This window comes from Pithys albifrons, chromosome Z (genome assembly GCF_047495875.1).
Source record: "Pithys albifrons albifrons isolate INPA30051 chromosome Z, PitAlb_v1, whole genome shotgun sequence".
NCBI lineage: Eukaryota > Metazoa > Chordata > Aves > Passeriformes > Thamnophilidae > Pithys > Pithys albifrons.
The window spans coordinates 21,171,559-21,198,950 of record NC_092497.1 but is presented as its reverse complement, the minus strand read 5'-3'; the positions used below and the strand labels follow the sequence as shown (position 1 = coordinate 21,198,950).

The window sequence follows — 27,392 nt, the reverse complement described above, 5'->3', positions numbered from 1 at the left end:
CGCGCCGGCAACGCCGCTCGCCATTGGCGCGGCCCGGCTCTCTACGAGCCAATCACGGCCATCCTCGGCCGAAGATGGCGGCGCGGTGCGGCGTGGGGCGGTGCCGCCGCCATGTTGGGGCTGCTCGCGGCGCGCCAGGCCGGGCTGGACGACCCCGCGCGGCTGCGCCAGGCCGAGCGCACCGGCAGGTACCGGGGGTGGGACCCGCAGCGCAGACCCCGGCCCTGCCCTGCCCTCTGCCCTGCCCTCTGCCCTGCCCCGGCCCTGCCCCTGCCCGGCCCTGTCCTGTCCTGCCCTGCCGTGCCTCGGCTCTGCCCGGCCCGGCCCGGCTCTGTCCTGTCCCGTCCCGTCCCGTCCTGTCCTGCCCTGCCGTGCCTCGGCTCTGCCCGGCTCTACCATCCCGGCCCAGCCCTGCCCGGCCTTGCCCTGCCCGTGCGGGGCCGGGGCGGAGGAGCCCGAGGCGGCCCGGTAGCTGCTCCCCCCGGCCCACCGGTCTTGTCTCGGCGTGTCGGTGGGTTTGTGGCGGCGGGCGCGGTCACCGCGGCGGTGTCGGTTGTGACCGCCCGCGGCCGGGCCCGCTCGGCAGGACACGGGGTTGGTGCCGCCGCTGCTCGGCCTCCCCCTGCCCACACCGGCCCGCGGGCACCTGCGGGAGAGCCGCATGCAGGGCTCTTGTCAAGTTCCCAGTGGCTTTGGTGGCCAAGTAGGCAGCCTTGTTAATGTTCATGCTACAGGTTGTAAGGTGATAGTATTTGTTCAGCGTCAGAGAATCAGTTTTGCAGCTGTATTTCAGCATAAATCCGATAATGCCTCCTTCAATTCAGTAGCTTTTACGACTCCATTATGGGGATTTTTGCTGGTGATTCACGGCATTGGAGGTTGTATCGTTGTCAAAAATGTTTTGAATTTAAATGAGTTTGGGTGATTCCGGAAGCTCCTTTCTGTTTTGCATTGTGTCAACAGGGTTTACATAATTTCTGTGCCCCCTGCCCTCGTAGCAGTCAGTCTTAAGAATGGTAGCACAGTCGACAGAATTTATACTACTTGGACAACTGTCTACCTCGCTTTTCCCTTCCTAAACCTTTTCATTTTGACGTGTAAAAAAATTTTTTTACAGGGGATTTTATTTATAGTTGCACTTTAAAGTCATATGCTGTAAAATAGTTCCATAGGGGGATTTCTTGCTTTGCTAAAATTCAATCTGGAGCTGAAAGGTTTTAAATTAATAATCTTGTATACGTCAAAATTCTTATTCTAGGCAAATTCTTGTATAATAATATTTTACATCTTTTAAAAGTGCTTAAATAGCTTGCTGCTTTTAGAGTATGTTTACAAATGTGCCGATGGGTACCTGCCTAGAACAGCCTGAGGTTCTCTCAGCAGGGTTATTGCCCCTCGAGCTGAAGCTGACTGGGGTCACTCTGCCTCACAGCTTTTCAGTTACCTACTTAGTTACATGGTTCTTGTTAGAGATTTTAACAAAATGGTGTGAAGTTCTGATAATCTTGTAAGACTAAACTTTATATCAGATAGTATGGTTTAAAGAAGCAGAATATCTCTTTTTTGATTATGTAGTATATTAGCATATTTAAAAATACAGGCTACTAATTGCAATTCAAAAACGTTTGTCTTGGAAGCTTCAGCGTGTGGGTAGCCTAGTTTTTATTTATTTTGTTACAGGAAATGTAACACGGAAACTTTGTTTCAGTAAAGAAAATACTGTAAACGGTTGTCCACTAGGTGTCCCTACTTCCAAGTAGGATGAAGCTGAAGGAATGTTCCATAATGGAGTGTCAAAGTAACTAACATTTCTTGAGACCGCAACGCATCTTAATGTTCCAGTTGCCTCATGTTTTCAAATTACCTGCCGGTTTTTGTTTCCTGTGTTGATCCCAAATGCAATTTTGCTATTTTTGGGACTTTTTTCCATGTTTATTTCTCTCTTACTTTATGAACAATGAAGTTGGGGGTTTTTACTGCCTACTTCACAAGGCTTATTTCGATCCCTGTGTCATACAGTTTTGCCAAAAATGACAGGGATGAGTTAAATGCATTGAAGAAGCACAAAACTAGGATTTTAGCTGTTCAGAGCTATGTAGTAATATTCAGTAATTCTGTTCTTGTTGTTCATATCTCTATTTTTCTTTTTTGTTGTTGTTTGTTTGTTTTGGGTTTGTTGGGTTTAGGGTCCTAAGTTTGGAATTAAATAAAGACAGAGATGTGGAAAGAATACATGGAAGTGGTATCAACACACTTGATATTGAGCCTGTTGAGGGAAGATAGTAAGTATATACTTTTGGTGGTAAAAATGTATACGAGTACTTAATTGTGTTTTGGTACTATGGATGTGCTTTCTTGTTGAACATTCAAGTATATTGAGCATATTGAGATCATGAATGGTGTAACTTTTGTTCTTTTTTAACACTTTCAGCATGTTGTCTGGTGGATCAGATGGTGTTATTGTACTTTATGACCTTGAAAACTTGAGCAGAAAACCAAGTTACACATGTAAAGCACTCTTCTCTGTGGGAAGGTAAGCACTATGAAATTCTATTAAATGTTCACTCTCGTGTGTCTAGGATTGAATCTGCAGAATAATATGTTTTCTCATTTTGGATAAAAAGACTGGGAAAATAGTGCCAGCAATCTTTGGAGGTTAGTGTGATCCATTGTGGTTTCTGACAACCAAAAAAAAAAAAGAAAGAAACTTTGTGAGGATTATGAGGTCTGCTAAGTAACAGAAGCTAATTGTTTCTTGATTTGTCTATTCTAATGTCTATTCTAATAGTTGCAACTCCACCAAGTCATTGTACATAGATTTTTTGAGCAGATGTAGAGCAGTTCAGAAGTTAAAATGGAGGATATCAATTGTACTCATATGGAAACTGAAGTTAGAGAGTCTTACATTGCTGTAGACCCCACAAAAAGAAGTCAGAGCGAGTACTCAAACCGTGCAATTTAACACTAGAAAAAAAAAGACAGGTGGAAAGAAACCCCTCCAAAACCCCCTTCTAGCTCACAGTTCCTCACCTATGAGTTTTTTTAATTGCTGCATATTGCAAATCGGTGACTCTATGCCAATAATTATGAGAAAAAAAGCTTCATTACTATTGTAGAAATATTATTTTTATCCCCCAAATATCTATAATATATATATTTGAATAAATATGCTTTTAAACAGAAGGAAGGATATCTGCATAAACCTGTTCATCTGATTGGGAAAAAAATCTAGCACCTATTTGCAGTTGTTGGGTTTATTTGCTCTCTCCCTGGTTCCAGCTTTATTAGTAGCTATTTTATCTGGTATTCACCAGATACAGCAGTAATTTATACACAACTTCTTCAGAGCACGTTTGAATGAAGACAGATGTATTACTGAAAAAATGGACATTTTTTTCTAAAGCACAGGGTACTACCATGCTGTGTGTAATCTTTATGAACAGTCACAGCCTTTATTGATTTGTCAGGCTTTCCCTGCAGGCAGTGTGAATTTTTCCATTATTCCCATTAAGTCTTGTAGCAAAAGCTCTTTTCCCCTGTATTTGGATAGTTGGGTTAGCTGGTAGGTTAGAGGTTCATTTGAGAGAGTGAGATACGTCCTACTGTGGTAAAGATTAATGGCTACATTCTCCCCTTATTTTTTCCCAGTCTGCAAATTATTTCAAGTCTAAGAGCTTCATGAGTCAGATGTACAAGAGCAGGATAGATTTGTTAAAGTAAAAGTCCTTAATGATACTTTGGACAGTAAGAAGGACAAAGCTAATAGAACATGCTTCAAAAACAAATGGATCGGGACAGAATCTACTGCAAGTCAGCAGCGTTTGGTAAGGGTTTGTGGCTGCAACTTCTTGCACAATATTGTTTTAAATTCTAGTTAAGAACATGTAATGACTATACATCCCCAACTTGCAAAATTGAAATGAATTCTGAAACAGATGGCAGCAAACTGAAGGAATTAATGTTAAGAAGACACAACGTAAAAGCTATCAAATCTGTGCTAGAATCATGCCAGCATTGGCTTCAGTTAGGTCAGCAGAAATATTCCATACTTGAAGATTCTGTTTATGAGCATGATTAGTTGGTAGTTATTTCTTGAGTAGACGGTAATTTGCATAACCGCATCTTTTATCAGTTGAGACTTAAATCTCACCAGTGCAATCAGACTTTGTGTGACTGTTAGAAATGATTGACTTATGATTATTATTGCTTAAGTAACTTTAGTAGGTTTCTTGTCTCATGTATTCCTAGTACTCATATAGCTTCCTTGTTTGTTTTAAATACTTACTGTAACTAAATAGCTGCAGATTATATATACTGTTAGATATTTTGAATATTATTCAAGCAGAGTTCCTGACATCATAAATTAATTTGTAAATACTGGTAAGAAACTCTTTCTGTCTGATTATCTGATTCCTATCTTTGAAGTGTGTAGTGCTGACGTGTTGCCAAAGGTTGCCTTTCCAGTTTGTGTGGAACAGCACAACTCTGGTTTCGAAGTTGCTCAAAGAAAAAGCTCTTGGAGGAGGCCCTTTGAAATTGTTTCTGAATGGACTCTTAGCTGGGCTTGATGAGGGTCCAGTAGTTTAGTGTTAAAATGGGTTTATATCAATCCACAACTTTCCTCACCTTCTCCATTTGGATGCTTTCCCTCATCTCACCAAAGGGGAGTAAAGTGAGCAAAATGGCTCTGGTGGTGTGTAGCTGCCTAGGCTTAACCGACAGCAACATGGTATTTCTGGGTCTCAGAGCATGGGTTTGGGCCCTGAAGCTGAATCCATGTGAATCCAGCTCAGATGTTAGTAGTCTACAAGGTATAGGAATGACATATATTATTCAGAGCCTGATCAGTCTGTATCTTGGAGCTGTCAAGATTGGCTCTGCTCTCCCTTCTTCCTACTACAGTAAATCTATTATTAGTTATATTGCTAACTATCCATAGTTTAGCTGCAAGTTTCCTATTGTTCTTCCTCTTTCATTTCTGAATGCAAATATAAATAACTAAGATTTACTTTTGAGAACTGTATTTGTCATTGTATTTTTCAGTAGATCCGTTTCTAACATGGGAGATTCCAGAAGTATAAATGGTTTGCAGTGTTAGGCTATGACTTCTAACATTAGAGCTGTAAATACCACAATTTAAACATTTCAAAAAACATTAGTGTCTTCTGTGCTTCAAACTAAGTGTGTTAATTTAAGATATGCTACACACATCATATTTTGAAGACATAATGATCCATAGTTTCTTGAAATCAGAACTGTCTGTAATAATTAATACTGGTTGATTGAAAAATCAAGTGAACAAAAAGCTAGTTCTTGAAAACTTAAAAAAATTCAAGGCATGTTTTCAACCTGTCATCAAATACCAAGACAATTACAAGATGTTTATCAAGACTAACCAATTGGAATATTTTCCTTGATTTTAGGAGCCATCCTGATGTACATAGATTCAGTGTGGAGACAGTCCAGTGGTATCCTCATGACACTGGCATGTTTACATCCAGCTCATTTGATAAAACCTTGAAAATATGGGATACAAACACTGTACAAGTAAGAGAGTTTCTACAACTTGCAAGGTTCTTTGTGTACATGTTATTTATTTGACATCTGCAGCTTTCCCAGAGGTGAACAGGAGCAAGCATACAGAAGGATGACAACCAGCCAGTTGTTTGAACTCTGGATGCAGCAGCAGGGAGTGGTTCTGACATTCATGTATACCCTGGTGTGTGCCTGTCCGTTCCTGAAGACCTGAGTGAGAGCTTGGGGCAGCTCCTTCTTACTTTTGCTGTGATCAGGAATACGGCTGTTGAATTTTTGCTATGTAAATTTGTACACCAAAGTGTAGTCTGATGCTCATTCTTGGGAATTGTTAAATATGATGGTAGTGTATAGCAGGGTGAGTTATTTTTCATAACCAGCACTTCAATACTGCTTTTGACGAACCGGTGGTCTTGACATTCAGGACCATTAAGTCCAGAATGCTGCTTTGCAAGCAGTACAGGCACCATTTCTGGAAACTGATGGAGAATGAGAGAAACTATTAAGAAAATGCTAACCAGTGTAACTGGTATTATTTAAGCAAACAGATTATGTGGGAATTCATGTTGCTTTAACTCATTAATTCTCACATCTCCTGTTGATTCATGACTGCAATTTGTTTTGTCTCCTGTGTGAATGTATTAGTGAATTTACACTGACACTATTTGACGGTTTCAAGCAAGAGGTTTGTCATCCTCGGGACACAATTGAAAACAAATTTTTACCTCTTTTTGGTTTTTGTTTGGTTTTTTTCTGTGAGATGTGAAGCTATGTTTGCAGTTGCTAAATCTTCTCATAAACAATTCACTTTCCAGATAGTTCTGTGAGCATTCCTTTAAACACACAGCATGCACATGAAGGTTGTTCAATGACCTGTTCTGCCACCAAAGGGTGTTTTTGAAAATAAAGTAAACTTAATTTTAAGGGATTTTGCATATACAGTATTTTAAAATGAGACAATGAAAACAGTTTACCTGAAAGCAATTGTATATCTTAAAGTAAATATTAAAGTTTACTGAAGTAAATATTGTATTTCATTAATTTTAAACATTCATAAGGCAGCTACTAATTTTATATGGTAATAGTTTTTTTTTTTTTTAGGAATTGAAGATAGTGATACTTGTGAATGACTTAGTTTTAAGTGCTTCCTTCCTCTTTTTCTTGCTATTATAACTTTCTTATGTTCTTGCTACCTTTATTAATTTTTGGTAATTGTAATGTTTTACATTCATGCTTCTCATTAGCGAATTTTCTTGGTCTTTCTCTTGGGCCATCTCTGAGCTCTGGTGTTGTCAGTGTTGAAAACAGACTTATGGTGTGATGTTTGCATGTTCTCATTTCTAACTAAGAGAATTGTTGTTACTATGTACATAGTAATATTTGTATTAGTCTTACTTGTAGCTGTTACTTGAAAGAAAAAGATGAGCATTTGTATTCTGATAACATACTTGCACCAAGATTAATTTAATCCTTTTACTATCAGCCTGCAGATATATTTCAGTTTGAGGAAACGGTCTATAGCCATCACATGTCTCCAATTGCTACAAAGCATTGTTTAATAGCAGGTATGTATCTTTTTTTAAGAAGTGTCATAAGTGTTTTGAGTTCTTAGTAACAAGCAAGTAATATTCAGTTGGGTTTGTTCCCTGCCCTGTGTTATTTTCACAAAAATTGCATCTGCATAAGATGCAAGCTCATTGGTAAAATAAAATACTGTCCTTTAACTGGATGATGCCAGTGAGAATATCATATTTGTTCTTCTGAAATAATGCATCAATCAGTTCTCCTTACTGATAAAAATTCATAGCTATAAGTAGATTAGCTTTCATTCCATAAACTAGCATTCGAAGGTTAATAGGTACAAATATAGTAAATTGTGTAAATAGATACATGTGTATCGATTATATGTACAGAGTTTTAGTATGTTTAGCAACAAAATGTTTGAGGAGATATTTTTAAGTTTCCTAAGTACTGTCCTATTTACCTGCAGTTTCTGAGTTATACTTGTTAGGTTGTAAATTTACTTGGACTGAAAATGTAAATCTATTAATGTACTAATGCGTTACTTTTACTGAATGAGCCATTATGCAGCTAGCATTTTTCTCTGTTTCTTTGTCATTGCTAAGATTTTTTTGTTGTTGTTCTCTCAAATATTGGGGAGGTTTTTAGCTGTCTTTGTTTCTCTTGTTACAGTTGGTACCAAAAGCCCCAAAGTACAGCTCTGTGACTTGAAGTCTGGATCCAGTTCTCACATACTGCAGGGTACTTTTTAGTCTGAAACATAAATGTTAAACAATAACTACTTTGAGTAAAACAAGTCCTGTAAAGAAACACTGTATACAGTGTATCCTTTGTCAGTAACATGACTAATTTATTTATAGTCAGTTGTGAAAGTTACACAGTGGCAAAAGGTTCTTCTGACTGTTTTCTAGTGCTAATAAATTGCGCAATACAAAAATTAGTCAGTGAGCAATTACTAGAGATGTTTGGGTATTTTCATGATCTAATCAGTAGTGATTACTATTTTTTACATGATTAAGTGTATGCTTTGGTTTGGTGGGTTATGCGGGAGTGAAAGAAACCCAAAAAATGAACAAAACAACCTAAACTCCCCGCTCCATCAGAAAACAAAGAAACCCTACACCAACACACACACACACAAAAAAGAACTATTTTTCACAAAATATCCCATGGAGGCGTTTGAATGGATTTGTTCAGAAGTTTCTGGTTTCTATAGAACAGGCGAGATACTTAGAAAGATGATATCTAATCCTTTGCATTTTCCTAATTCAGTTACATACGTGGTTTTATTGTTCCATAATCCCTTACTTTTGGCACTTAATGAGAATGTACCTTTGGTGTCTGTTTTCTAAGGTGTACTTTTTGGAGTGTGAGGGTGTATGCACGTGCTCAAGTGAACCAATTACGAGGTAAATCTTCATGCCTCAAAAGAGCTGGATAAAAGCCAGGTCTGGAAGCTGTAGAGAAACATTAGGTCAGACACAGCAATGTGCAAATGCAATTTTATTTCTTCACTGTCCAGCTCACATCTAAAAGCAGCCTAGGTGATTTCATGTGATGCAGAGCTTAAGCTATTAAGCCCTTATGAACTGAATTAACCACAGCAGGCATTTCATGTTGTTTCTAGAACTGAGAGCACCAGAGACTGCAATGACAAAAACAGTTCTCTAGAGATTTAGTTTAGTTTCATCACGGCTTCATCATTTTGACACAAAGAGTTAGTACTTTTCAGGCACAAGTTCTGTGTCTTTCTCCACAGCCTGGTACAATTAGCTCAAGTGCATTATTGGAGGAATAAGTGGAAGGAGAATATATCCTCCACTTAGCAAAATCTAGTAATTATTTACAGAACTTGATGCAGTCAGTAGTGTCTTGAAGATAAGTATGAGTATTTTCACATAGTCTAACTCTAGTAGCTGAAATGGAGCTAAATGCATGACTGTGGTTTAATTAATAACTCCAAATAAGTGTGTCTGCCCTGAGCCTTCCAAGTGTATCGTGTAGTATCTGTATTGTGTAGATTTTTCTCTATGGTCCTGGTTATTACAGCCCTTTGATTAATTCAGGTAATGGAAAACCACCTACTAGAAGATGTACCAGGAACAAGGTGGTCCACTTAACTCTAAACTGCATTAGCAAAAATGTGTTTGTATGATTTAGGTTATTTTTGAACAATGTGTTTCTATTATTATATTGCATAGATTGCAGTCTTTCCATTTAGGACACTTCACACTTTCTATTGTATGTATTTATTAAACATTTTTTAGACTTTTCAAGTTTTAAAGTGTATGTACATGTCTATGTATTGGAAAGGGCCTTTCAGACTGTCTTTATTATCAAAATTTATACATATGTAATGCTCCATCACTTCCAACTTACTGCAATCCTACTCGAGCAGGAAGAAGGAGAGATAACTTCTATCCCCAAATTATATAGTTTCACAAAATTCAAATTTACATTCCTTCGGATTACTGTTCTGACTTGGTATGTCCTATAGAACTAAATATTTGCTTTTAGTTACTTACATAAAAGGCTGTGTATAAGCTTTTTCGTATAAATTTTAGGTCACAGGCAAGCAGTATTGGCAGTGTCTTGGTCCCCACGTCATGAATATGTTTTGGCAACAGGAAGGTAGGGATGTTTGTGAACTGTTACAAGCACTAAAATCTTTGTCAGTAAAATTGTATATATTCTTTATGAACTTTTTTTAGAATTCAAATGCACTTTTAGAGGTAATCGTCATCATTGGCTTTTACCTGTGTTAGCTGTTCCATAATAAAACAAAACCTGAAGACCTGTACAAGTGATACTTATTTAATAGAAAGTTTGTACAGGATTTCGAAACACTAATTGTATTTATAGATATAGGAAAATGAGAGAACATTATTGAGATACTTTTTACTGTTTATTACTGTGTGCATTGCTAATCTGTTTTATAACAAACATGTTTAGCTCAAATTAAAATCCTGGTTAATCATGCTCAATCATGTCAAAAAGCATAACTTAGGTAGCTTAGCTGATGGGTTGTAACTTTACAAGCTCCAGAAATTCAGTGAATATGGATTGTATGTTGATACTCCTGGACGTTTTTTATTTTCTGTTCAGCTATTTTTAATGTAACAAAATCCTCTTGACTTTCTTATAACTTCTGTATATGTTACCTTTTGATTATAAGGTGACATTTCTCTTTTTTTTTAGTTCCCATGCTTTTTCTTTTGAATTGGAGAGAGGAGTGGTTGTTTTATAAGCTTAGAGTGAAATTTGAATAAATTGATACCAGAGCTGCAAACCTTTGGCTTCTAAAGCCAGGCTTCTGAAAGGCTCAGTGAAGTTGGAAAATATGTTAACAGTGTGTTGTGATTTTGGTTTTTTTGGTTGGTTGGTTTTGTTTTAGCAGATGAAAAATTGTTTGCTTGTAGACAACTTCTGCACCAGTCATACAGTAGATCTGTGATGGCAAGAGCCCAAACTCAGACAAATTACAGACAATGCTGTAGTCTGTAGCTACAGTTTAATCAACAGAAAAATTAGCAGGTTTATTCCTCATCTGTGCATGTACACAGGGTGTTGTGTTGTAGACAAAGAGTCAAGTGTATTGTGTTACAGATGAAGATTAACCTTAGGTGCTGATAGTGTAACAGCTATACTTACTAGTACATGTAAATGAATGTTTGAAATCTGTCTTTAAAAAAATTTAATGAAATTCTGTTTACTTGAATGTGCCCACATGATGAGTGGTTCAGAATAATTGCTGGACCAGTGTGAGTCCCAGATGGGCTGACGAAAGGCAGTTACTGAATCAATTATCATAATGTTTGCAAATCTGTTTTTCTTAGTGCTGATGGTAAAGTAAAATTGTGGGATGTGAGGAGAGCTTCTGGGTGTCTGAGTACGCTTGATCAGCACAATGGGGAAAAGTCCAAAGCATCTTCTGAGGCAGGTAATACAGAATAAAACTGGTGGTAATCCATATGTAATTAAAATAATTTTATATACTTCATAAATATTTAGAATACTAAGACCAGCAGGGTAAGGAGTGATAATCGAGTTTTTACTTACTACATAACACAAGCCATTCAGTTTTATTTTCTTTTATAGAGACAGTGTTTGTGGTTTGGGATCTTTTTCAGAGGGATCTCCTTGACAACAGGAGCGTGTCTTTTGTACACAGTTTCCCCCCTAAAACAGGAAATTATGTTATCTGTATGTGGGTGAAAGGATTCATTCGTGCTGGAGATCAGTTTTTATATAAACAGCAATCACTTCATACTTGATAAGCTATTCTGGTAATTAGTTATCCTCTGTTGAAAACAAAGACAACACAAACAAACCCACAAAAATGCATTCCTTTTCCTGTTTAAATTAATCTTGTTTCCTTTATAAGTCTCTAAAATATTCTCTCGTCTGTGGTGTTGTAAAATCAGTTCTATTCCTTTTATACTGTCAAAGCCTACAACAGAGTATAAAATTGTGATTATATTTAATTTTATAGGAGGTTAAATTACATGTGTAATAGAACCAAATGTGTTAGTGATGCCTTATATTAGCTGTAATTACTACTGCATTACCGTTTTTGAGTATTTTTAAGTCACATTTCTGAAACCAAAAAAAGCCAACAACCAAACTTCATGAATTGTGTTCAGCTCTGGACAAAATATATTTCATTTTGTTGGTCCAAAAAAATACTCGAGCAGTTGTTACTCTGAGATGGAAGTATGCAGTACTTGCAATTTAGTCCCAAAGTAGAAACTGTATATCATCACTATGAACAAAGGGATTTGTGTAGCATCACTCAGTGATTAAAGCTACCACTCAGTCTGACTTGCTATGTGCTACTTAAACTGCATGTAGAAAAATACATGTAAATGTCTATAAAGTCAAACTAATTTTCCAAAAAGTGGTGTTAGAGGATGTGAAGTAGCAGTAAGTACCTGTATTAATAACCATTCTCTCGACTATGTGATTTGTAGCATGGACAGTAATGTACATGGTTGTTTTTGAGAATTTTAAATTTGATCGAAACTCACAAAATTACTGAGATGCAAATTGTCTAAAAGAAGGTGAGACTTCGTAAAAAAAGGACAAATTTTGTTTAATGAGAAACAAATTCTTTGTAACTCTGAAGGTAAAGATATTTAGTGCCATTTACTGCATTCTTTTGAATAATGTGTCGACTTGTCCAAACACATCATCTTTCTTTTCAACTTTATTTCTGTCTGAGAGATTCAAAATGATTTTTGGTGATCTAAATATCAATCACATAACTAGGATATTTAATTTGTTAAAATATATATGAACTAAACCAAATGCAGCTAATATTTTTTCACAAGACCTTTAAAACGCAGATGACACTCTTACCTAAGAGGTATGTCTAAATTAGTAACTGCATGGCAATGTAGAGATATCTACTCTTGTTTTTTAGTGAGTTAGTTTGTGGGCACCATATTTAGATGCGCTGTGGTAGCACAGAGCTGGATTTTACTCCTTCAGTATACTTAATGTGCAGTATTGGAGCATAAACTCAATGAAATTAACTGATAGTACTCTATAAACGATGTAGAACAGGATATTCAGTTGGAAAGGACCTACAATGATCTAGTCCAGCTGCCTGACTGCTTCAGGCCTGATCTATAGCTACAGCGTGTTGTTAGGGCCATTATCCAAATGCTTTTTAAACACTTGACAGGCTGGGAGCATCAACCACTTGATGATAGATTGAACATAACTGGCCCTTGACTTGCACTCTGAGGAACAGTGCTGTTGGCTGTTTGCCAGCCAGATGTTTTTGTAAACCAAAAATTAAAATATTATTTTACTGAATGTTGCCATTTAAAGAGCACTTCCAGTGCTCTGCATTGAAGTAAAAATGTATACAAAGTAGTAATTCTTCTCAAGAAACCTGAACCAGCTCTTTTTCCTGACAGCAAGCACCGCTCACAATGGGAGAGTTAATGGTTTGTGCTATACCAGTGATGGACTTCATCTGCTTACCATTGGTACAGATGATCGGATGCGTCTCTGGAACAGCTCCACTGGAGAAAACACATTAGTAAGTTTTCAAGGAACTTCAGTGATGATTTTACTTGCACTTAATTCTAGAGATCTATAATTTCTGCCATTGTCATTACAACTGTGAATTTTTATTTGTTTTCATAAAGGATGTATCTGCTTAATGTCATCATTAGAAGATTTAGTGAACTTGTTTTTTTCCAGATTTCTTTTCTTTTACTATAAAAATCCCACATAGTATGAAGAGGCTTAGATCTACTTAAAGATTGAATATGGTAACTCTTAAATTCATTAATTTGGGAGCATAGCTATAAACACTTTGTACAGTAATGAAAACCAGTGAATGCTGTTAGAAAGTTTTGGTGGTTTGGTGTTTTTTTTTTAACTGTTGGGTGTCATTGCAACTTTCTCTGTGTTTGTGGAATCTGTCCTGTGGATTTGTATGGCAGTGTTAAAATTATCTGTCCATCCTTCCCTCTGGATTTGCATTGTAACCAAACAGCAGCAGGGATGGGAGTTGGGGTGGAAAATGTCTTAGGTCTCTACTGCTATTCCAGTCCTTTCTATGGCTTGTCTTTTTTTGCTGAAGGTTCCTGATTTTATTTTCTGTTCAGTAAAAGAAAATTGTTTTCTATGTCTCTTTTGAAAGAAGAACATACTAGGTAAGTCAGTGTCCATGGAATTTTAGGCAGTCATAATTATGGTCTGTCATTGCTCTCAGGAAAGGAAGAAATTTTACCCTACCTCAGAAATCTTTTAATTTTGCTGCTTACTTTCAGAACACAGCAAGAAGAATTCTTTATTTAAATGAAAGGACTTTTCTTCATGCTATTTATATTTGCCAGCTTGTTCTCATCAGCTCATATACAGACATCTTTCTGTCTTTAAATCACCATCACTAGAGTAGATAATAGAGTTTGTTCACTTTCCTATCACCAGCTGGATCACTGTTTTTTGTTTTTCTGTGCCTGTTAGTTCACTGAGTTGTTTCATGGTCTATTTTATAATTTTCTAATTTTGTATAATAGCTTGATCCTGCCCTTAACTTTTTCGGGTCCAGAGTACTATTTTTTCAGACACTGCCCAGAGGTATTTCCTAAAAGGATTTTTAAGGCACCAGCAAACAAATAAATGCTTGTGCAAGTAATACAAGTTTACGACATCTTCCTTTTTTGTTCCTGACTAGCGAGTTGTTTTATCTCCATAGTTTTTTTCGAAATATCTTTTAAAAGGTATAGAAATTAGGCCACACATGTGACCTTTTGGGTTTTTTTTTGAACAGTGAACCAAATTTGGGGCCTAGTGCATTGTTTCACTTAGTAACAGAAATTAATATTGAAGTTGTATACATGTTGCATACATCTTTTGTCACTAAAAGAAATAGAAAATTCGGATTCACTAAGTACAGGAAGAATCAAACAGAAAAAGCCCCAGGTTTTCTGTTTGTGTGCTTAAAAACAAAGCCAGTTTTTAGTATTTTTCTTCAGTTCTTGTTTGGGCAGCGTGCTTTTTTTTCTGTTTTTCTTCTATCACGCAGGAATATTTACACTGAATATATCCATTTAATTTACTTTTCCCAGTCTTCACTTCTCCCTTTCATTGTACATGCCTTTGTTATGAGCAGTGTTGTAGCTTGTGTTGGTGTTACAGCTCATATGCTGTGCAATGGAGTTTAAGTGCTCTTTTCAGCAGTCTCTAAAATGCTAGCAATAGCAAGACTTAACACAGGCAGTCTTTAAAAGACTCTCTCTATAAAATGAACAGTATTACAAAAGACATAAGCACCTCATCTCATGGAGATATCCTCTCAATATGTAAAAAATATCAATCTCAAATACCTTGCCCAAGTGCCTATATATACCAGTGCATGTAGCATGGGAAACATGGGAAGATTTGCAGGTCTGTGCGCAGTCACAGGGCATTGATCTCACTGTAATTACAGAGACATAGTGGGATAGCTCACATGGCTGGAATCTTGTGATGAATGGCTATGTGGTTTTCAGAAAAAGCAGGCCAGAAAGATGAGGTGGAGGAGTTGCCTTTTATGTAGAAGAACATGTGAAATGTATGAAGCTTTCTCTCGAGGAGGAGGGTGAGTGAGTTGGGAGTTTATAGGTTAGGCTTAAAGGGCAGACTAACAAGGGCAACACTGCAGTGGGTGTTTTGCTACAGGCTTCCTCATCAAGAGGAGGAAGTGGATGAGGCCTTTTACAGACTACTAGAAGTGGCCTCAAAGTTCAGAGGTACTGGTTCATGTGAGAGACTCCAACTGCCCTGAGAACTGCTGAAGGAACACAGCAAGACACACACAAGCCAGGAGGTTTGTTGCAAAATATTGATGGTAACTTTCTGATACAAGTGGTGGAGGAACCACTAAGGTGTACTGTTAGACCTTAAACTAATGGACAGACAAGGTCTTGTTGGAGATGTGAAGGCTGCGGGCAACCACAAGATCATGGAGTTCAGTATTCTGTGAGGAGGAAGCAGGGCAGTGAGTAAGATTACAACCTTGGACTTCAGAAGAGCTAAATGGGGCCTCTACAGGGAACTTACTTAAAGAATCCTGTGGAATAGGTTCTAGAGGACAGAGAGGTCCAAGAGAGCTGGTCAATATTCAAGGATCACTTCCTCCAGACTTAAGAACAGTGTATCTCCATGGGGAAAAAAGTGAGCAAAATGGGCAGGAGCCCTGCATGGATGAACATGGAACTCCTGTCAAAGACATAGGCAGGAGATACACATGGGATGGAAACAAGAACAGACAACTTGGAATGAATATAGGGATGTTGTCAGAGTATGCAGAAATGCAATTAAGAAGGCCTAGGCCTGTGTAGAATTAAATCTGGCAAGGTTCTCAAGGATAACAAGAAGGGTTTCTTCAAATACATCAGCATGTGGTCCCACTACTGTATAGAACAGGGTCCCTCCAAACAGAAGTTGCAGAGGAGGCTGAGATACTGAACACTTTATTAGCTTCAGTCTTCACTGCCAGCCCTTGGGAATTCCTGGCCCAGAAGACCAGGAAGAAGGTCTGGAGGAAGGAAGACGTTTCCTTGGTTGAGGAGGATTGGGTTGGAGACCAGTTGGTCAAATGTGATATCCCCAAGTTCATGGGATGCACCCAAGAGTGTCGAAGGAAATGGTGGACATTATTGTCACAATCATTTTTGGAAGAAAGCAAATGTCAGCCCGACCTTCAAAAACAACAAGAACTACAGGACAGTTAGCCTTACCTTGGTCTGTGGAAAGATAATGAAACAGCTCATCCTGGCATCCTCTCTAAGCATGTGGAAGAAAGTGATCAGGAGTAGTCAGGATAAATTCACCAAAGGAAAAATCAGGCTTGACCAACCTGATTGCCACCTGCTACCACCTGGAATGCCATCCTGGGCCTTGAAAAACAAGTCCTGAGGCTACATGGGACCCCAGAAAGAATTGAGTTTAACAACAAGACTCATTTACAGTATAGACTCATAGATACCTGGGCCAGAGAGCACATTATTAGTGGCTGTATCATATTCCCTATCACGCAGCAGCCTCTGGGGAAGTTCAACAGTACAACGGACCGTTAAAAGCCACATTGAAAACAATGGGTGGTGGAACCTTCAAGCATTGAGATCTACATTTAGCAAAGGCCAACTGGTTAGTTAGCACTTAGAGGCTCTACCAGTCGAGCTGGCCCTGCCATAAAGTCCCCGTAGTGCATATGAGAAATGTGTTAAGTATGGCAGTTGTAATTAGTCCTGCCTCAAGCAAAGGCAAACCCATGCATGGGCTTTATTTGCTCAAGGACTGCAGGGCACTTTGTAGGTAATTCAGAGGGTTGGGGAAACACGATGTGTGCCTCAAGAGGATTTGATTTTTGGGTGAGAACCATCTGTAATGTTAAATTTTATGATATTTGTTGTGGAATGACATTGCCACTGTATTCCATAACTACTGTGGACAGTGAGAATGGACTGCTCCAGATACACCAGTCATGAGCTCCTGATATGACTTGCAACCAGTTGAGACACCTGCAGCCTTCCTGCCCTAGAAGACCTCTAGGATGGATGGACCCCACAGGCATGGACTAAGTGAACTCAACAGACATCTTTGAGGGATGGCCATTGACTACTGAAATGACACCTGTACTTGTGTATATTTATATATGACTGTATATATATATATATATATATATATACATATATATAGTAGGAAGGTGTAGAATCTGGGCATAGGTGAATCCAACATATGTGGCACAGAATGAGGGATGGATAATGTTCTGCTTTTGGCCCACATCAGTGGGAGGAGGCGTGCCCATTCCCTGATGATACTCCACCTCATTTCATTGACAAAAGGTGGGGGAAAGGGACTCTCTCACTACTGACAAGGGCAATTGTGGTGACAAAATGCTCCAGTATTGTTTTGCTTTATGTGTAAATTGTTTCCTTGTCTTACAGGTTTGGTTATTAATATTGTTGTTGTTACTGTTGATTTTCTTATTGATGTTTCCAGTAAATTGTTTTTCCCTCAGCCCGGGACTGTCTTTTGTGCTTTCCATCCGAGACGGGCAAGGGGAAGTGAGCAGCAGCATAGTTCTAGTGGGACTGCTAAGTTGGAGAATACCATTCCTAAACCATGATAGGTGGAAATTCCTGAACTATGTGTAATTTCAGTGACAGTTTAGGTGCTTGATGTAGATCTGACATGCAACAGCCTGTGCATGTTAGTGTGGAACTGCTTATTTTTAGGCATATCTTTCTTCTGTTTTCTTCAAGTTGGTATTAAGAAGAGTGAACTTAAATAAACATGAAAATTATTCTCCTGATAGCCATTTGTAATTTGAAATATCAAGATCTATGTTTACATTGCTCAAAATTAATTTTGAGTATTAAATATGAAATAAAATTGACCTTTTAATGTAATTTCCTGTTGTTTCACTTAACAGCTAACTGTGTAATCCTTCATTTTACAGGTAAACTATGGGAAAGTCTGTAATGAAAGTAGAAAAGGACTCAAATTTGCCATCTCTTATGGCTGTAATCCAGAGTTTGCCTTTGTACCATATGGAAGTACCATTGCTGTTTATACAATTTTCACAGGGGAATTAATAACTATGCTTAGAGGGCATTATAGTACTGTCAACTGCTGTGTATTTCAACTTCATTTTCAGGTAAGTAAAATAAAACCAGTATTCCAGACAAACTGGAATATTTATGCAGACTGCTATACAATTTACACTATAAAAGCATTAACTTTTATTGGATATGCTGTATTCAAAGATCTTGACATAAGAGGGAGTTCTGTGGCTTACGTGTCAAGGAAGAAAAGTTCGGTCAAGTTTCTGGGGTGGCCTGTACTGGTTTAGGTTCATTCCACTGTTCAGTTTGTCTCACGTATGTAGCTTATCAATATATCTCTAGAAATTGTTTTGCTTATATACGTACTAATAAATACTATGCATAAAGGCTTTTGCCTATTTTAAAACTGAAGAGGAGGTATTTGTCTTTCTTTAAGATATCTAAGACTAATCCCAGTAAGAAAGGATGTGAAGTGCATTAGTTAGTATTGCTGTCATTACTGAAAAGTCTCCAAAGTACTTTGCCAAGGTGTTCCTGCTCAGATGCCTGTGGCTATATTTTGGATAAAGTACTGAGATGCTTAAATTCATCTGAGAGTATTTCACATGAAAAACATCATAGCTTTACAAGGATTCATGGTGCTCGGAGCCTTTTTGTCTTCTCCATCTATGGTATATTCTTCTCTTGTAATAAAAGACTTAGGGATAATAAGGCTTAGTTTGTTGTGACATGCTTTAGAACAGATTGTTCATATGGTGAGTGTTGTGGCAAGACCAGAATGGATGTTAGTATGATTTTCAGGCAGTTACATAGTTACTCTCATGTGTTAAGGATCGTTCTTCATGTTCTAGCTCTTCCTTCCTTGTCCTTTGTTTTTGACTATTAGGCAGAAATATCTGAGGCAGAAAGGGCATGCAGATACCTTTCCATGGCCTCTCATACAATGCACCATAGAAGTGAATCAGGTAGTTTCCGCTTTGAATGCGGTAACTGATAGAATGTTGCCATATCACTGAGACAGATTTCACTGAAAGTTATGGACATGCAACAGATTCCAAGCTAACAAGCCTGCTAGACCTGGAAGGCAGTTCTGGTACGGATAGGCAGTGAAATACCACATCCTCTGAAAGGTGGAATATTCACATTGTAGCTAAAGTATGTGTTTTCCAGTCTGTTCTTGAAAAGCTAGTGGAATGGCATTGGTATAGTCAGTGTGTCAACACCAGAGGTAGTGCTACTGTTATTTTGCCTGTGTTCACACTTCCAAATAGTTCATTCTGTCTTCAGACAATTAAGTACATTCATCAGTCTTCATATAATTCCAACAGAAATTATGATTTTGCAAGTAAAATTATTTTTCTGAGAATGTAGTTGTTTGTAAAATTTATAGGTACCTGTTTTATTTTACTCTCTCAAGCAATATTCAATCAATGTGCTTCAAAGCTTTGCTTGACAAAACCTGCTTTGTTATAAATTGTGTTGGCTGCTGTTTATATCACTGTATTTTAACTCTATCGTAACTGAATCTTTTAGTCAGCATTTCCATTGTCTTCTTTAGGGTTAAAGCAGTGTCACTACTTTTATATCTGTATCATTATTCTCTTTTTGGTTTTGTTGAATGTCATATTAGATCACTTTTGCCATTGTAAGTTGTAAATATATATCGAAATGTAATTAAGCAAGCCATAAATTTTCATTTATGGTTCTTCTAAGTCTCTGATGTAAGCTATGCATCTGCTGCTGAAATGTGTAGCGGATGGCTTTGTAACACTTCTGTTATTTTTTAGCACATTTGACATTAGTATGCTATCATATGAAACAAGTTCTACATTTTTTTCTGCATAGTTTTGACCATTTTCATCTAGCTCTGTCACTGCTGAGAGTGCTCTTCGTATTAGCAGTCTTCTAGACTTCTTCTTCTGTCTTTGACCCTGGTGACTGATGTTTGTCCTACCCATCATCAAATCTGATCCTAGATTTTTCTTATTATTTTTTACTATGTTGAAAATTTCTTACTGATATCGATTGCTGCCAGTCCCTGATGTTGTTTTTGTTCCTTAAGTGTATTTTAATTGCTATCTTTGTTTCACCTCGTAACCAGAACAGACTCTAAGAAGAACTTAAACTTTGCACCAATTATGTATTTGAGGTGAGAAGTGTCTTCTGTTTGCTCAGAACCATATAATCAAATATGATCACTGATACCCAAGCAGCTAGCTATTTGCAATCCAATGGTACTAGTTGTTATCTGTTCTTATCCAAATTAATTAGTAGGTTTGTGTGGAATACCTTCTATGTTTGAGATAAGGTATGGAGCTCTCTCCACGGAATACTGTGAGTTTTAGTTAATGTGTATGCGTTTTCTGATCTTGGGAACAGAGCCATAAAATCCACTATATTATTGGTTGCCTAAAGTGTTCTTAAATAAATATCTCTGTAAAGTTAATAAGATGTTAGTCTGCTTGAGTAATAAGAACTGCAGAATTTGGCCCTTTAATAAGAGGCATTAATGTAATAGGAGAACAGTAATTTCAAGGGTGGTGTGAAAGAGAAAATCTTCATTGTGCAATATCTTAGATGATGTTTACTGTTGGATGTTAAACGCTAGATACCATTATGCCATATTATGAGCTTAGGGTAATTTAAGTAAACAAACAAGACCTATGTTTCCTTTCAGAAAAAGAAATCGAGTAAGCATTATGCATGGATAACATGTCATAAAATATTAGGAATGCAACAGGAAGAAATTTTGCTTTAAATTATTGCTTCTCATACTGTTCGAGGAATGCTAGTGACATCTGCAAATGTATTTCACAAATCCAGTAGTAGGCTATTAAAGTAAAGTTGACTGAAAGTTAAATTAGGTTTTATTTGCAATCCTTCCACATACTGTAGCATAAACATGCATGGAGCATGTTTGTAGTGCAATATATATATGTCTGTCCTCTATTGTACCATAATAATTTTCTTTTGGTTGACTTGAGGTATGAGTCACCATTTTAGGTTGTTACAATTAATTGTAAGTATTGCTCAATGCAGTGGATATTAACTGAAGATCTTGCCATACCAGGATGAGAAAGTGAGACAAATCATAAGCAGGATTAAATGGAAGTATACTGATGTCACTGTGACCTTGCTCACAAAGATATATTTTGGCATGGAAAGATCTTTTGAAGTTCTAGTGATACTCTTTATTCTGTCAAAGACAGAAGGACCAAGTAGTGTACTGCTGATGGAATTTTTGTCCTGCAGTGAAGTTTGACCTGTACCTTGGTGTAACATACCTTCTCTTAGGCAACATAAGTAAGATGGTTCTCTCTTTTAAAATTGTTAACTCTAGTCTTGAATGTGTTTTATGCCTGAAGAACTTCATGCATAGGACCAGTTTTCAGAAAAGAGGGATGTCAGCTCTATTGAATAAGATTACCCACATAAACGAGTATTTATAGGAATAGGGCACCAAATGTCATAATTCATGCAGTTCTAGAATGAAATATACATAAAAATAGGAGACTTTCTGTACAGACAGACCTGTGATATTGTATTGAACTTAGGTTGAATCAGCATATTAATAATGAGCACATATGCAGAGAGTTGCTAGTTTAAGTGTAAAAGCAAGACTTTCATACTTTCAGCCTGAATACCAAAGAAAATACTCATGTGTTTCACTCATACAGTTTAGGTGCACAACAGTACTCAAGTGTTGTCAGACATCGCATACAATAGGCAGGGGAATGACTCAAGATTTCAGGCATATGAAAATATCTTTCTTTGTTCGTTTAAGTAGCACTTTGGAAAATGCAGCAGGTGTTGGTGCAAAGTTTACTGCAAAAATGGTGCAGTATTCCTCATTAGCAAAAATTTCCTTAGTTTAAAGTGACAGAGAAGTCTGTATTTCCTTTAATACAGAGCTAAAAAAATGAAGGTATATTTGACTTTCTGCTGTTTGGTGTAGGGACTGTTTGGTTCCAAGTGTTTGCAGGGTGCCTTGTACAACGGAATTTCAGTCCTTAGTCATCACCATAATAAATATAGTTATTTATATTAAAAATAATGAATTGGTCTTTCTGATCTATACCTTCCCAACAGGATACAGGCCTCAAATTCTACTTTATTTGCTCTTTTCCTTCCCTGGGCATACTGAAACTATGTTTAGTTAATATTTCTTTGTTCCATACATATGCACTTTTCTGACTTTTATTACTAGATTCTTTTGAGTTTATTCCTATTTTTTAATTATAATAAAATATTTTTCTTCTTTGCTTTTTTTTACTTCTCTATAAATAATCTTTTAAGCTTATTAACTGCTAAAATAGGTGTTTTTTCAAGAGACATGAGAGAGAGTAGAAGAAAAATGTATTAATAAAGTACATTGTGCTAGTTTATTGAGAAGTCTGGGGGAAAATGTATTTTGTTTTGGCATGTTATTTAAAATACTGTTTATTGAGATTACAGTATAAATTAGTAATTGACTACTTGCCTTTATTTTTAAATCAATTCCGTATCTTTTTCACCCCAATATTATGTCACTGTTCTGTTTGAAGGTAATTTTTGCTTGTTTCCTTAAAGGAACTTTATAGTGGTAGCAAAGACTGCAATATTCTTGCATGGATACCAGGTCCACAAGAGCCAGTTCCTGATGATACTTCTGAAAAGGTAATCAATTTTTGAGTTTGAACTATACTTTTTACGGCTATTATACTTGGGGAGATTGTGTGGAAATGAAATGTGAAATGTGTGATTCACTATCAAAATTTGTAACAATCCCTAATTAAGACGAGAATCACATACTGTTACTGTGCAATCTTTTAATTGTTATGTGGTTTAGGATGTTTTCTTTCATCATCTAGTAAAATCTTTTGCAGACTTCTAGCTTCCTACTTAGTTAAAAGTAGTTAATGTCATTTGGCTATGGGTCTTTCAGCTTCTGCTTTAGCTTCCTTAATTTGCAAACTCTTTTCTGTAGTTGTGCTCTTTTGGAATTGTAAAGGTGCCAACAATTGTATTAAAATTCTTTAAGATTATATTGTGTATTAAACAGTAAGATTAGGGATCCCACAGTTCATATGCAAATATTTTTGATGTGGAAATACAATAAAGCAGATTCTAAGTGAGCTTATCCCAGATTTTAAGAAACTGAAACTATTCACAGAATCAGTCTGGCAAACTGTACTAATGTTGAAAAGTGAGGATATATTATTAATGCTTTTCACCATAGCATACAAAAATTCCACTTTTTAAAATTTCTGCATCATTCCATTTTGGATTGGGAAATCATAAGAAGCATGTTACTAGCATTTGCTTTGCTTTGTAAGACAACTTTTTTCAAAACTGCCCTACACCTAAGCAAAGGGGAAAAAAAAGCAGTTTCAGAAGTTAGATATGTAAACCAAAATGTGTTCCCTTGACCTGAAATTAACATTTTTGCTCCAAGAGAGAATTTATATGTGAATAAACTGTATTTTTCTTAGTCTGAAAAACAAAAACAAACCCACAGCAACAAGATTATTTACGTAGCTCGGATTAGAACTGCTCCTGTAAATTTCACATGGTGGTGGTATGTAATATGTGGCATTGTTTTGAAATCTGTTAAGCTACAGCTGCTGTTTGCAAATGTAGATGAGCACTGCCTGTAAGAAGCAGTTCTGCTGCCCACTGGCACTAACTTCTGCTCCCTCTCATGTGGTAGAACAGCCATTTGAGCACATGTATGACCAGTATCTGAACCCAGAACAGAGGTAGATGAGAAAAAAGATTTACCCTAATTCACTGTGATTCAGTGCACTCTGTAGCTGCACAAACCCTTTAGTTGGACCCTGGTGAGGCTGATGGGAGAAGTAGTTCTTGGATATGGGTAGAGCTTCCTGAAACAATGAAGCTCAGTTATGCTAGGCCGAAGAAATTAGAACCTAAATTAAAACAATGGCACACAATAAACACAGTAATATCCATCTGTTATATTTTATTTCAAACATTTGTAATAATTCCAGTCAGTCCTCCAGATTTTTTTTTCAAAAATGGAATTATATTATGAAAAGAAATAGTACTCTATCATGCCTCTAATCAGCAGAATGGCCAAAGAAGTAGTCAAGAACAATTGAGTACTCCTGAGAGACAGAATAGTTTGTGTATATATAATCATTTAAAAAATGCCTTTAGCTTTGTGTTTATAGGATTTTAGTATTTTTAATTATGCAAAATACTGAGAATTTTTATTTTCTTTAGTCTCTGCCTCAACAACATTTAAATCCAGCGTATGAAGACGCATGGAGCAGCAGTGACAATGAAGGCTGAATTTGAATTATGTACTGATACAACGTTGACATTCAGGCATTGCATTCACAGACTTTATCTACAGAATTGGATATTGTTTGATTTATGGTACAGTTCTGTTGGAGCAAGGTCTTTCAGAAATAAGTTTCCACTGTTCTCTGTGGGGTTTTGTTACTGTTAAAGTTAAATCTAAAGGATTACTTTTTCATACTTACTGACTTTTGTACTCTACCCTTACACATTGGTATACTTTATTAAGTGTTAAATAGCTGATAAAGTAAAAATATAAGCCCTTGGGACCAATCAATATTACATTTTTTGTGTTATCACTAGGACATGAGGAGATAACCTCTTCATTTCCAAGACAATTTTGCCTGAAGAAGGATTAGCTCAGGGATACTTCCAGCTTCTTTTTATTGGTGTCTGGATGAGCAGACTGAATCTATTTTCAAGTGCTTATGTGCAAAACCAGAATTTTGTGCCTGTTCTTTTGTATTTTCATATTCCATGTTTTTCCATAAAGGCAATTATAAGTTCAGAAAAATATATAGGGTTCCTCTATTCAAGTGTTTATATGGTGACCCCATCATTTAGTATCTAAATCTGTCCCAGAAAGTTAAGAATAGAAACTGGTTTAATTAGATGGTTTTTTGGTCCTATAGCGGATTTTTAAGATCAGTCTTTTATGAATCTCTCACACATCCTTAGCCAATGTGAAAATTTCCTGGAAAAAACAGACCTGAGATACAGTACAAGACAGAGAGTGGATCACGTTTCAAGTTAGAAATATTGAATGTAATCCTTCAAAAATGTTTCAAAACATTTTGTGGTCCTAATGCCTGCTCAGTTTTGAAAGGGAGGGATTTTGTGGGGTTATTGTCTCATCTGTGTTCCTAGTTTGTGCTTCAGATACAATGTCACCAAGCTAAGAACTGAGTTAAGAGTTTTCTGTCAGATACAGATGCAAAGAAAAAAAATCCTTCAAAAGTTGAGCAGAAGTTTAGACTACAAATTCAGACAAAGGGGAAAAACATTGTACAAATAAAGGTAATAATCTTTGCATAGTGTGTAGTATTTCTATGATTAGTATGCATGGTCTTTCTGTATTTTGGTATCTATACGAGACATAAGTTGTCAGTTTCTTTGTCTAGCATAGTAAAATGATACAAACCGATGAGTGGCCATATCAAGGGAATATTATAATTAAACAAGCTTCATATGTAGTATTTCCCAAATGTTAGGTTTTATCACCAATAGTGGCTGCTCTCCTCTAAGGTTGGAAAAAACTAGGGAACAAATTTGTCCCTGTCTTCTTTAACAGCCTCTTTCAGTTACTGGAAGGTGCTATAAGGTCTCCTTGAAGCCTTCTTTTCTCCAGGCTGAATAGTCCCAATTCTGTCAGTCTTTCCTTATAAATAAGACAGCTGCTCTATCCCTCTAATAATTTGGGTGGCCCTCCTATAGACCCATTCCAACAGGTCCACCTCTTTCCTGTGCTGAGGACTCAGAGCTGGATTCAGTTCTCCAGATGGGTTCCTTTTTACATGTTTAGTTTTGTCAAGAGTTCCTTTTTCATACATAGAGACATCCTTCTACCTTTGCTTATTTTCCTGCATGTGGGCTTGGACTATCCTTGAAAGTCAACCCCCTCTCCTGGACTCTCTGTCTCATCATAGCCATATCCCATGGAACTCTTCCCTGCAGAACCCTGAACAGAGATCTAGCTGTAAATGTGGAAGCTTTCCTCTAAGCTTTACAGGGCTCATTTTCATACTGTTGCTGAATACCTTTTTACACATCAGTTTTACCTAAGTAGCAGCATGAGTGCAATGTGGGATTCAGTTCAAGAAGAGGTGGGCTGAGAATTATTTGCCCAAGTATCTGCCCATCCAGACACCTCTAGTTTTAGTGTCCCAAACAGCTGAAAATAGAAATTAGTTGCCTTCAGGGCTTAGGGCTCCTGCTAAAATAGAAGTCCTTCCAAGTCCTTTTCAGGTATCACTTGTTGATGGTATTATTCTCCCTCTTGACTGTTTTCCTCTGCTGGAAGGAAAGGCATTTCTAGTGAAGGAAATAAGAAACATCTATGTCTATTCTGAGCAAAAATCATGGCACATTCTACAACCCAGCACCTGCAAACCTTCCATATAATGGCAGTAGCTAGTAGGTGGTGTTTAGTTTGCAAGATCTGAAACCTCTTGCTACTAGCTAGCATCTCAAACATCAATTTCTGGTAAAATTCTACTTTGAAAAATGGCATTTATGTTATGATTTCCTTCAATACTTCTATTTTCTGTAGATGTGGTAAATTTGTTACTTCAGCTTTTTCTAGGGGAAAAAAACTATTTTGTGTCTGCTGCATTCTTACAGTGTCTGTACAGAATTTCAAATTAAAGTGTTAGTAGCTTCAAAATGAAAATTTTTAAAGGACAGTGAAGGTATCCTGTATAATATTTTTCACTGCCAAGAATAAAGTACTAAGCCACCAGTGTCAATTGCAACTGTGCAATCTCTTGTTTATATGTAAGTTAGATGTGATAATTAAATCTGAGTCTTCTCCTTTATTTGTTCGTATTCTGCTTCAGTGCTTATAGCATGTCTTTTTATAGTATCAGAGCTCTTTAATAACCAGAAATGGAACAAGTAGAGCAGTATAGACTTAATCACACTTCACATCCTTTTGTCAGTCAGAAAAAAAACACATCTGAAAATCCAGTCAGATGTCAAAATGGGTGCTGTGTTCATATTGAAAAAAAGATATTCACTTGAGAGTCAACTAGCTGATAGTTGGATTCTTACTCTTAGAAACAGTAAGAAAGTTAAGATATTAAGGAGAGAGCTTAGGCTGGAATGAACTGTGTTCTTATCACAGTAGTGGAACTGGGATAACACAGAGAATCTAATCTTTAGATTCTAGAGAATTTAATCTTTTCAGGACATTCCGGGAATTGAATATTGCTTAGTATACTTTCTTTGCCTGCCAAGGCCAAG

At 37.1% G+C, this 27,392-nt stretch overlaps 1 protein-coding gene across 2 annotated transcripts; it reads left to right on the top strand.

The window, feature by feature from the left end:
• Positions 1 to 82: 82 nt before the first annotated feature.
• ERCC8 (ERCC excision repair 8, CSA ubiquitin ligase complex subunit) lies at positions 83 to 26,902 on the top strand. 2 transcript variants are annotated; one of them, XM_071580548.1, is made up of 12 exons: positions 83 to 188; positions 2,187 to 2,282; positions 2,432 to 2,533; positions 5,424 to 5,547; positions 7,019 to 7,100; positions 7,729 to 7,797; positions 9,621 to 9,687; positions 10,893 to 10,996; positions 12,981 to 13,105; positions 18,023 to 18,220; positions 22,698 to 22,784; positions 24,354 to 26,902. In XM_071580548.1, exons 1-12 carry the CDS (start codon positions 112 to 114, stop codon positions 24,420 to 24,422), a joined length of 1,200 nt encoding a protein of 399 aa, XP_071436649.1. In that variant the 5' UTR covers positions 83 to 111; the 3' UTR covers positions 24,423 to 26,902. The 2 variants fall into 2 exon arrangements, with proteins under 2 accessions (XP_071436649.1, XP_071436650.1); XM_071580549.1 differs by lacking the exons at positions 83 to 188; positions 2,187 to 2,282; positions 2,432 to 2,533 and adding an exon at positions 3,688 to 3,824.
• The last annotated feature ends 490 nt before the right edge of the window (positions 26,903 to 27,392 follow it).